This window comes from Mobula birostris, chromosome 11 (assembly GCF_030028105.1).
Source record: "Mobula birostris isolate sMobBir1 chromosome 11, sMobBir1.hap1, whole genome shotgun sequence".
Lineage (NCBI taxonomy): Eukaryota > Metazoa > Chordata > Chondrichthyes > Myliobatiformes > Myliobatidae > Mobula > Mobula birostris.
Genome location: NC_092380.1, coordinates 4916331 through 4928734, shown reverse-complemented (window position 1 = coordinate 4928734; position 12404 = coordinate 4916331). Strand labels below are relative to the sequence as shown.

General features: G+C 44.6%; 1 protein-coding gene across 2 annotated transcripts in view; it reads left to right on the top strand.

The window, feature by feature from the left end:
• Window positions 1–12404, top strand: part of tbc1d17 (TBC1 domain family, member 17) — an 83305-nt gene that overhangs the window by 36963 nt on the left and 33938 nt on the right. For both annotated transcript variants that reach the window (XM_072271520.1, XM_072271521.1), the window contains exons 6-8: window positions 1774–1885; window positions 4713–4886; window positions 11065–11196. In XM_072271520.1, coding sequence (XP_072127621.1) covers window positions 1774–1885; window positions 4713–4886; window positions 11065–11196 — 418 coding nt within the window. The remainder of the gene's footprint in view (window positions 1–1773; window positions 1886–4712; window positions 4887–11064; window positions 11197–12404) is intronic.

Below are 12404 nucleotides of genomic sequence, written 5' to 3'. Positions count from 1 at the left end.
TTTATCACATGTACATAGAAACGTGCAGTAAAATTTGTCCTTTGTGTTAATAACCAACACATCTGAGGGTGTGCTGGGGGCAGCCCACAACTGTCGCCACACATTCTGACGCCAACGTAGCACACCCATAGTTCCCGGCAACGTAACAAAGAACACAACAAGCGACGAAAACAACAACAGCAAACAAAGTCTGTCTATATATATATATATATATACACATACATACACACACACACACACACACACACACACACACACGCACGCACGCACTCCTGCAACCCCAGGACAGACCTCCGTTTCTCCAGTCTCCAGGCCTCAGCCAGTGGGCTTCAACTTCCCGTCAATCTTAGGGCTTCATTGTTTGGTATTGAGCCCCGGACCAGCTGATGACAGGATGTCAAACTCCACCCTTGTGTCTCCTGCTCACACAGACGTCTGATCCTGGGACAGCCCAGTATCCACAGGTGTCTTTCATCAGCCGTCCTTATCACTGGCCTCCGAGCATGGAGCAGAACAGCATTGCCTGCTTCTCTGGCCTTTGGGCCCAGAACAGAGGCCTAGACTTGTCAGATCATTTCAGTGGTGCAGTGTGTTTTGTTCCTGTTTAAAAATAAACAGATGACCTTTGGTGAACCAAGCATTATAATATCCCATATACAGTATAGTACTTAAGCCTACTACCCTTACTGGGGCATAGGCTGTCCACAGCAGATCATCAGAGTCTTCTGACCTGGGCCAATCTTTCACGTTGTCCCCAGGTGTAACTCACCTTCTTGATGTCAGCTTCCAGGCAAAGACCTTTCCTCTCCCAGGGATGAGGTCTTTGGAGCTTCCTTTGGTGTTTCTGTAGCTCTGAGATTTTACAGGATGGAGTTGCTAACCCCACCATTCCTACTCCCCCCCCCCCCCCCCCCACTTCCACATCTAGGCTTGGGCTGTCTATGACGAGTCATAGACGAGTACAGCACAGAAACAGGCCCTTTGGCCCATCTAGTCCATGCTGAGCCACATACAGGCTGCGTCCCATTTTATTTGAACCTTACAGATTTCTTTTTGTTGCCCTTACTGTGTTTGTCCAGTAAGATCTCTGCCAGTTTTGAGAGCAACGTGGGGTCAGAAGAAACAACTGTCAGGGTTTTCAAAACTATCTGCAGCACAGTGACCTGTCCCAGTATCAATTAGCTGTTGCTTTTCAATCTATTTCAATCCTTGTCAATGCTTCCTGAACTTATACTTTTAATGAAGTGGATTGCTGTCGGAATTTTCTGAGGAAACTTGAATTTATTTCCGCAGTGTTCTCTCCGAAGTTGCTTGATGTTTACTCCACTTTTCGGTGCTCTGAGGCCAAGGCTGTGGCCTGTCCCAGGCTTCGTGTCTGCAGGCTCTGCGACATTTACTCTGCTCTGTACCGAACTGAGGCTGAGGCTGTGGCCTGTTCCAGGCTTCGTGTCTGTGGGCTCTGCGACGTTTACTCTGCTCTGTACCGAACTGAGGCTGAGGCTGTGGCCTGTTCCAGGCTTCGTGTCTGCAGGCTCTGCGATGTTTACTCTGCTATGTGCTGAACTTTGTGTCTCAGGACTCACCTCATTCTAAATGCTATTTGCTTACTTTTATTGTTTGCACAATTTTTTTTTTCTCTCTCTCTCTGCACATTGGGTGTTTGACAATCTTTTTTTTTAAATGGGTGCTTTTGGGGTTTCTTGTTTTGTGGCTGCCTGTAAGGAGACAAATCCTTAAATTAATGGTTTGTTGACTATCAATGCTCTTTGGCAGGTCGAAAAAGGACCCTCGTCTCTATCTGGTCTACGCTCATGATTCCCATGCCCTGTCTCAGTCTTTTGACGAGTTGCAGCTGTTCGATGAGCATTCCTCCGATCTGGTGTCAGTGAGTAATTCTGTTTGCCTGAAGCTTCTTTTTTGGTGGGGACCAGACAGGATTTAATCAATATCCATTTTGTGAGGTCTTCATGCATATTGTGCGTTTTGATCTCTTAAATGCCAGCAGCACCAGTGTTTACTGCAGTCATATCTACTTTCAGAAAGAAACCATTTGGGGTTAAGCATTTTGCCCACCCAAGTGAAACAAACAAAGCTATGTTTAGACAAGAACAGTTTCAATAGTGGCGAGTCCATGTCAATTCAAGCACTCCCGGGTCAGGAACAAAATCAGTTAAACACAGCATAATGCTCCCTCAAACCTGTCCCAACATAGAACAGTGTAGCACTGGAATAGGTCATTCAGCCCGCACTGTTTTGCCTGACCAATTAAATTAGTCATCAAACCGCTAACTAATCCTTTCCACCTACATAATGTACATATCCTTCCATTTTCCTCACGTTCACATGCCTATCCAAATGTCTCTTAAAAGTCCCTAATTCTGCTTCGACCACCACAACAGGCACCCACCACTCTCTATGCTTAAACAAAGGTCTTGTCCCTCACATCTCCTTTGAACTTACCTTAAATGCATGCCCTCTGGTAGTAGACATTTCATACCTGGGGAATAAAGATACTGTCTGTCTGCGCTATCTGTGCCTCTCATAATCTAGAGAACCTCTATTTGGTCTTTCCTCAGCCTCAGCCCCTCCAGAGAAAAAAAAAAACCATGTTTGTCCAACCAGGTACACCCTCTAATCCTGGCAACATCCTTGCAAACCTCTTCTGCACCCTCTCCAAAGCTCGACATCTTTTCTATAATGGAGTGACCAGAACTGTGTGCAATACTCCAGATACGGCCTAACTAGAGTTTTATAAAGCTGCAGTGTAACTTCCTGATTTTTTAACTCAATGCCTTGACTAATAAGCAAGCATTCCATATGCCGCCTTAACCATCTTATTGACCTGTCTAGCCACTTTCAAAGAACTATGAACTTGGACCCTAAGATCGCTCTGCTCATCACATGTCTCTGTCTTCTTCATGTGCCTTGCACGTTACACGCTTGAGCGATCATGGCTTTCCACATCGAACGATCCCACACAGCGTCAATGATATCTCGCACACTTAGATCTGTTAGTTCTTTCACAGTCCATATATTTTCTTCTTTGCCTTCCTCTTCCGCGTTGCCCAGGCATATGGCCTTGTAATGTAAGGCATTCTATTTCTCCCTTTTTGATGACATGCCTCAGGAATTTGTACTGTACTGTATAAATTTGCCGTCTCTTTACATTTGACCTACCATGGTACAAGACTTCATGTTTATCCGGGTTAAACTCCATTTGCCATTTCTCTGTCCGTGTCTGCAACTGATCTATATCCTGTTTTATTCCTTGCCAGTCTTCCATGGTATCCACAGCACCACCAATCTTTGTATCATCTTCAAAACTTTAATAACCCACCCTTCTACATTTTCATCCAGGTCATTTATATACGTCACAAATTACTTCCAGGACAAGGAAAACAGAGTAAAATATCCATTGTAATTTCTTCAATTGATTAGTAACATCATTAGCAACAACCCTTGAACACTCTTTTCACCTGGTTATTTAATTTTTTGTATATATTTTTTATTTGAACTTGTATATTTGATGTATTGCTGCTGCAAAACAATAAATTTCACGATGTCTCTGTCATAATAAACCTGATTCTGAACCAATATGGCTGTTCTTGGGCTCTCTCATTATGTGTGTGATAGGGGGAGGGGAGGGGGGACTCAGTTTAATTCACATTCTACCAAACCTTAGTGAATATAGACACATTTTTTTCAGTCCATAAGAGCACAAGACATAGGAGCAGAATTGGGCTCTTTGGCCCACCAAGTCTGCTCTGCCATCATATCGTGGCTGATTTATTATCTCTCTCAATCCCATTCTTCTGTCTTAACCTTTGGCACCCTAATGAATTAAGAACCTAGCAGCCTCTGCTTTAAATATACCTAATCACTTTGGCTCCACAGCCGTCTGTGGCAATGAATTCCACAGGTCCACCACCCTCGGGCTGAAGAAATTCCTCCTCATCTCTGTTCTATAAAGGGATGTCCTTCCATTCTGAGGCTGTGCCCTCTGGTCTTCAACTTCCCCACTAGAGGAAACAATCTCTCCACATCCACTCCATCTGAACCTTTCAGTATTCAATAGGTTTCAATGGGAACCCCCCACCCCCATTCTTCTAAACTCAGTGAGCACAGGCCCAGAGACATCAAACGCTCCTCATACATTAACTCTTTCATTCCTGGAGTCATTTTCCTGAGCCTCCTCAGGACCCCCTCCAATTTGAAAATCTAACCCTCTCATTTTACCCTCTCCAATATGAAGAAATCCCTCTCCACCAATCCCTGAAGAAATTGATTACATGGATTTTAGTTACAACCCTCTGGGGCATTGATAGGGAAATCGGGAAAATGCAAGAGATTGGGGCCGTACACAAGAGGACGGCATGGTAGTTTAACAGTTAGCGCGATCCTATTACAGCTCTGAGCATTCCAGAGTTCAAAGTTCAATCCCAGCGCCATTCTGTAAGGAATCTCTGTATGTCCACCCTGTAGAATGTGTGGCATTTCCTCTGGTACTCTGGTTTCCTCCCACTGTCCAAAGATGTACCGCTTAGTAGGTTAATTGATTACTGCTATTAGGCAAGGGTTAAATGGGGGTTTGCTAGAGCAGCATAACTCGAAGGGCCAGGAGGGCATGTATCTCAAAGAGGGCTGGTTCAGTTGTTGTGTGTCACTCAGTGATCCTAGGTGAAAACATTCAGCATTGCTCTTTCTTCCTGCAGCGTTTCATACACGACCCTTACGCTGCGACTTTTGGCAGCTTTTCCAAGGTGACCAATTTCCTGCGTGATGCTCTGCGGCCCCCAGATGGTCCCCGCCATCGTCCGATACGTGAGACGGCAACGGGGATAGACATAGACCAGCAGGATGAGCCAGGCTTCGAGGTCATCAGCTGTGTAAGTTGGCATATATTATTTATTTGGAGCTACAAACCGGAATAGGCCTTTCAAGCTGCACCGCCCAGCGACACCCGACAACCCCGATTTAAACCCAATCTTATCACGGGACAATTTACAATGGCCAGTTAACCTACCCGGTATGTCTTTGGTCTGTGGGAGGAAACCGGAGCATCGGGAGAAAACCCACACACTGTACATGGAGAACTCCTTACAGAGGACACCGGCGTTGAACTCTGAACTCCGACACCCTGAGCTGTAATAGTGCCGCACTAACCACTGTGACACCATGTAAGTTTGTAAGGTGGTGACAAGATTAGCAGAGACCAGCAAATGTACATCTTTATATCATTATATTCCCCATAATGTAAGTTTTTTCCACTGTTGGGTGGGACTACAACTAGAGGCCATAGGTTAAGGGTGAAATGTTTAAGGGGAAACTACTTCACTCGGAGGGCCGTGAGAGTGTGGAGCAAGCTGCCAGCACAAATGGCTTGATTTCAACATTTAAGAGAAGTTTGTATAGGTACCTGGGTGGCAGAGGTATGGAGGACTATGGTTCCGGTGCGGGTCGATGGGAGTAGGCAACTTAAATGGCTCGGCACAGACTAGATGGGCTGAAGGGCCTTTTTCTGTGCTGTATTTTTTTATAAAGTAAAAGTGATATTGGAAGGTTTCTGCTTCTTGTCCTTCACTCTCATGTTGCGGCACAGAAATGGCCAGTAGGATAATGCTGGTGTTTAGGCTCTCGGTTAGTTTTCTCTTAGTCTAACAACCTATTCTGTGCAATGCACACAACATGCTGCAAAGACTCAGCAGGTCATGCAGCATTTATGGAGAGGGATAAACAGCCAACATTCCGGGCTGAGACCCATCATCAGGACTGGAGTGGAAGGGGGAAGGAGCCAGGAAAAGAAGTGGGGGAGGGGAAGGAGTACAAGCTGTCAGGCGGAAGGTGAGACCGGGTGAGAGGGAAGGAAGTTGGGTGGGTGAGGGGTGGGAATGAAGTAAGAAGCTTGGAAGTGATAGGTGGAAGGGAGAAGGAGGAAACTGATAGGAGAGCGGACTGCGGGAGAAAGGGAAGGAGGAGGGGCACCAGGAGAAGTGATGGGCTGGTGAGAAAAGAAGGGAGCCGGAATGGGGAGTGGAAAAAGGGAGGAATTACTGGAAGTCGGAGAAATTACTGTTCATCCCATTGGGTTGGAGCCTACACAGACAATATGAGGGTTGCTCCTATCTGAGAGTGGCCTCATCTCTTGAGATAACAACATATTTATTTATTAATTCATTGAGACACAGTGCGGAATAGGCCCTTTGGCCCTTTGAACCGTACTACCCAGCAATCCCCCAGTTTAACCCGAGCCTAATCACGGGACAATTTGCATTGACCAATTAACCTACCAACCGGTACATCTTTGGACTGTGGCTACATTCACAAGGAGAACGTACAAACTCCTTACAGGCAGCAACGGTATGTTGGAAATTTCAGGGGATTTGCCAGGATGCTGCTCGGATTAAAGACTATGTCTTATGAGGATAGGTTGAGTGATCTAGGGCTGTACTTTGGAGTGAAGGAGGATGAGAGATGTGTAAGATGATTACGGGCATTTATAGAATGGACAGCTGGAGACTTTTCCTCAGGGTGGAAATGGCTAATACGAGGGGCATAATTTCAGAGTAATTGGAGAGTATGGGGGGGATGTCAGGGAAAGGTTTTTTTTTTACACGGAGTGATGGGTGTGTGAAACACACTGCCAGGGGTTGTCGTAGAGGCGGATGCATTAGTGCAGGAGTTCCCAATCTGGGGTCCACGTAAGGCTCCATGGCATTAAAAAGGTTGGGAACCTCTGTATTAGGGACATTTAAGAGTCTCTTAGATAGGTACATCAGACATCCCACCCTGCAAACGCTCATTTCAGGGAGGTAGCACCATCAGTTTGCGGGAGACTCCCAGAACTTCCGAGAGAGGTGGGATGTCTGCAATAGAGTAGCTCCTTAGCAGCTAGCCAGCTAGTTTAAATAACGTTAGCTATGCTAATAAACGAATGACACCCGTTAAACTCACAACATGTCTTTTACAGTCTTAACCCACCATGAGCAATAGAAAAGTCACTGTTGCAAACAGTGCAGTGAGCAACACTGTCATTATTTTTGACCCCTATTAGGCAGGGGTACACTTTAGTGTAATCTGGGGTGACGTACGTTTTATATTGGAACACTCTGCCATGGTGTGCGTGCACTCGCTCGCGCTCTCTCTCTCTCTCTCTCTCTCTCTCTCGCTCTCTGTCACACTCTCACGCCCGCTCGCGCTCAAAAAAATTGATTTCCGGGATACTGTATATAATTTACAGGCATCAGGGAGCCACTATTAATATGCGGGAGACTCCCGGAACTTCCGGGAGAGGTGGGATGTCTGGGTACATGAATGAAAGAAAAACGGAGGGCTTTAGGGGAAGGAAAGTGTTAGATTGATCTTAGAGTAAGTTAAAAGATCGGCATACCATCGTGAGCTGAAATGCCAGAACTGTGCTGTTCTGTGTTCCCTATCAGCCAGTATTCGTTGAAATTATTGTTCAATAAATTTTAAAATGTCTATAGTGCTGCATATTGCTGGTCTGCAAGAGATAGGGAGTCCTGCATTGTGAGTGTGTTACTGTTTGAAAGCTGCATTAACAGTAGTGAAGATACAGGACGAGAAATGCATCTTTGATCACCAGTGTTAAATTGATGGATTGACATCAACTGCAGTCTGCACATTTAGTCCATCTGAAGTCACTGGAACCAGATGTGTAGCAGGCGAACACTCATATACTTGTTTAACATGCATAATTAAAGTCTAGTTTCTCTTCTCCAGTCTCGTATTGATGAAGATCCCAGGCTCTATAATCCTTTCACTCTAGCAACATGCTGATTTTTCAATGATTCAAAGTAAATTTATTATCAAATAATGTATAAATTATACAACCTTGAGATTTTTCTGCTTACAAGTAGCCACAAAGCAAGAATCCTGAAAGAATCCAATTTAAAAAAAAAGTAAAGACCAACCCCCAATGCGCAGAGAAAGGAAAAAAAAAAACACAAATCAGACAAACAATAAAAGCAAGCAATGGCATTCAGAACCAACTTGAGTCCAAGTCCCCAGAGCAAGCGGAGTAGGCCCAAAGCCTCTGTCTCAGTTCATCATATTTGTGGGGCAAATTGCTGCAAAGCTCTCAGACACGAAGCACAGCAGCCGGGGCAGTCTCTCAACCTCAACGCAAAACCGTCCCAATCCTCCTCTCCGGCCTTTCCAGTCTCTCCAGGCCAGCGTTTAAATTGACCAAATAGCCGATCGTGCCTCGCATTTGGACCGGGACCCTGCCGCAGCGATACACTTATGCAATTTTATCGCCTCATGTTCTTGCTGCCCGGTATGCCATCTTCTTCCTGACTCTTGATGCAGAAAATCAGAATATATATATCAAATAGTCAAAAGTTTGCAGGACTAGCACAGTGGGGCTGCTACCTCAGCAGTTCCATCAACTCTCCCTGACCTCCAGTGCAGTCCGTTTGGAGGCTACACATTTACAGAGCCAAAGCGTTGCCACAGGGAATGGTAGAAACTGCAGTGTTTTAAAGACATTCGGATGGGTTAATACTGTAGACAAGAAAGTTTCGGCTCAAATGCAGGTAGATGGGACCAGCTGAGGAAGGCACCTATGTCAGTATGAATGAGCTGTGCTGGTTTCTGTACTGTATTAACCTGAAGCTGTCTGACCACATGACCAAAGATGTGCTGATAGATAAGATAATTGTTCACTGGGAGTTGCCTTTGCTGTGCAGGTAAGGGATAAAAGCTTGATGGCAAGTGGGGAATGTGGATTTCTGGGATTGAAAAGCTTATCACATGAGGAGTGTTCATGGCTCTGAGCCTCTACTGACTGGAATTCAGAAGAAAGAGGGGTGATGTCATTGAAACCTATCGGATGTTGAAAGGCCTCAACAGAGTGGATGTGGAGAGGATATTTCCTATGGCAGGAGAGTCTAAGACCACAGCCTCAAAATAGAGGGGTGTCCTTTTAGAATGGAAGTGAAGAGCAATTTCTTCAGTCAGAGGGTGGTGAATCTGTGGAATTCATCACCACAGGCAGCTGTGGAGGCCAAGTCACTGGACATACTTAAGGAAGAGGTTGATAGATTTTTTATGAGTCGGGGCATAAAGGGATATGGGGAGAAGACAGGAGATTGGGTCTGTGAGGGAAAATGGATCTGTCATGGTAGAGTAGACTCAATGGGCCAAGTGCCCTAAATCTGCTCCTATATCTTATGGATGTTGATGCGAATGGGGGCAGAATGGGCTACAGGGAAAGTTAGTGACAGAACAGTTGGAGAGGCTGAATGGTTAACATCTTACAGAAACATAGAAATAATCTGATTGGGTGCACTGTTTCCTCCAAGCTGCACGATAACTGAAATGCTGCCACGCACATAGCCTTTGTTGCTGCACAGCTGGAATTTTCTTCTATCTCAGGCAATCGCAACATTTTTTTTTAATGCCATGGACCAATACTATTAAGAAAGAGGTCCGTGAATGTTTTATTTAATGTTTTATTAAAGTGTCGCGCAGTTTTCGGGCTGTATTTTTGAAACAAAATAGTGCTCAGAGCAACGTTAGGTCCATGCAGCTGCAAAGACAAAGCAAAGGGGATGTTGCAACACACACAAAGTGCTGGAGGAACCCAGCAGGCCAGGCAGCATCAATGGAAAGGAGTAAACAGTTGACTTTTTAGACCGAGACCCCTCATCAGGACGGGAAATGAAGAGGTGGTGTCACGTACCCCGTGATGGGGATGAAGAACCAGCAGAGATGGAAAACACTTTGGAGTCCAGTATTGCTATAAGCTAGTAATATTTATTAGTAACTATGCAGTACAGTAATGTAAGTGTAGATAATAAATATATATATATATGTGTAAGTATATCAGTAAGTGTGGAAATATATGTATGAAAAACCAAGCTTCTTTAAGTCTAGGGGTAAAAAGATACAGTCTTACGATGTTGAGTAAAGTTCAGTTCAGTTTGTGGTGTTGAGTTGAGTAGTGATGGAGAGAGAGGGAGAGATTTGAGTCTTCAGGTGAGCTGACGCCGTCGATCTTCTCGTTGTCCTTCGAAATCCTTTAAAAGTCACCGACTGTGACTTTAACAAAGGGGACCAGTTTTCTGTGGTGGAGCTATCCCCCAGGCGAGGGTGGACACATGGACAACTCCCGACCAGTCAACCCTTTTCCTCTTTCCACTGCAAGAGCGATGGATCGATTTGCCTGATCGATCCTCGAAAACGTACTTTTCCTGCGGGCACAACAATGCTCATTCAGTGTCCAAACATGTGTCTGAGATCTGTATCATCTGACCTCCTACTTTATCTTCCCGTACTGAGCATCAACTGTCATTCAAATACTCCCTCCTTCCTTTGTCTGTGATGAAATGCAAGCAGGCAAAAATCCTTGAAGAAAGTGTCAACAACCTGCCCTCGGTCACCATAGCAACTTTCAAGCTGCTCGGTGCCATCTCTCTCCAATTCAGCAGACATCCAAAAGTTAACCAGTTCTTAAAGTGACAGTCCAACAGTTAGTCTTTATCTCTCTCTCTCTTTTCCAAACAAGCTATCGATGGTAAATAACTCTCTTTTCAAAAGCACAGTTAATAGTGGTACTTCAGGATCCCCTCACAGTGGTAAGAGTAAGAAGGTGGGGGAGGGGAGAAAGAAGTGCAAGGTGGTAGGTGACAGAAGGAATGTAGATTGGTTGGGGGGGGTGGCGCTGACTGATGTGGAACCTACACATCAGTATTGACCTAAAAGGCCTAATAGTTATTTCTGTGCTGTGTATTGAGTAATATGAAGCACAAATAGAAATCTCGCATGATCTGGGTGGCATAGCAGTTAGTGTGCTAGCAATCTGGGTTCAAATCCAGCCACTGTCTATAAAGAGTTTTGAATGTTCTCCCCGTGACTGCTTGGGTTTCCTCCAGGTGCTCCAATTTCCTCTCGCTTTCTAAAGGCGTACATGGGTGTAACTGGGCACTGTGGGCCCCTTTGGAGGGGGCCTGTTACTGCACTGTATTTCTAAATAAAGATCACTTAAAGCAGAGGTTCTGCACATTCACACCTCAAACTTTTTCTTTATATCCTTCTTACTAGCAAGCTGATCTTGGCCAGAGACCGACAGTGCAGCGGCAGGAGACTCTAACGGCTGCAGAGTGGGCGAAACATCTGGACCCAGAAGGAAGAGTTCAGGATGTGGAGGAACTGAAGAAGAAGATTTTTAAAGGAGTAGGTAGATTCTTTCATTCATTCATTATCCGATTCCGTATTTACGTCTAAAACATTTCATGCCATTATTGCAAAGTATCATTTACCTGTCTTAATTGCAGGTTGATAACACAAATAAAACAGAAATTTGCACTCAGTGGCCACTACATGAGGTACCTCCTGTACCTAATAAAGTGGCCACTGAGTGTGTGTTCGTGGTCTTCTGCATGTTCAACATGTTGTGCATTCAGAGATGTGCTTCTGCACACCACTGTTGTAACGGGTGGTTACTTGAGTTACTGTCACCGTCCTGTCAGCTTGAACCAGTTTGCCCCTGTTCGCTGACCTCTCTCATTATCAAGGCATTTTCACCTTGTATTACTGGATGTTATTTGTTTCTCCCACCATTCTCTGTAAACTCTAGACACTGTTGTGTGTGAAAATCTCAGGAGATCAGCAGTTTCTGAGATACTCAAACCACCCTATCTGGCACCAACAATCATTCTACGGTTAAAGTCACTTTTCTTTCCCAATTCTGATGTTTGTTCTGAACAACAACTGAACCACTTGACCAGGTCTGCATGCCTTTGTACATTGAGTTGCTGCCACATGACTGGCTGATTAGCAAGCAGGTGTACCTCATCGACTGGCCACTGAGAGTAGAGTAATTTTGATTGGATCTTGTATTAAGAATAGAGCATGCTGCAGAAAGTGCAAGTGATTCTGTGGTTCAGAAACCAAAATATTTTTAAATGTTCTGCCAACTGAGGGATTTGTGATTGGAAGTAAAATTACAGAGTAGGCACAAGGAATTGAATGACCTTGTGCTGCCTCTCTCTAGTGTGTTCACTGAATTGTTCTCTCAAGAGATGAATGCAAGCTCTATCGTCTTGAGGCAAAGAAGTTTAAAAGTTTAAGAGGATATTGAAACGTAAACTCTTAGAAGTCATAGAGTCATAGTCACTGAGTTGTAGAATGCTACAACAGAGAAGCAAAGCCTTTGGCCCATCTAGTCTATGCTAACTATTATTCTGCCTCTTCCCCTCGACCTGCACCTGGACCAGGGTCCTCCATACCCCTCCCATAGTCATAGTCATGATCCCGAGGGAAATTGGTATTTGTTACAGTTGCACCATAAATAATATTAATAGAAATAGTAATAGTAATATTACAATTAGTAAATAGTAATAGAATAATAATAGAAAATAGTAATAAATAGTAATATGTAA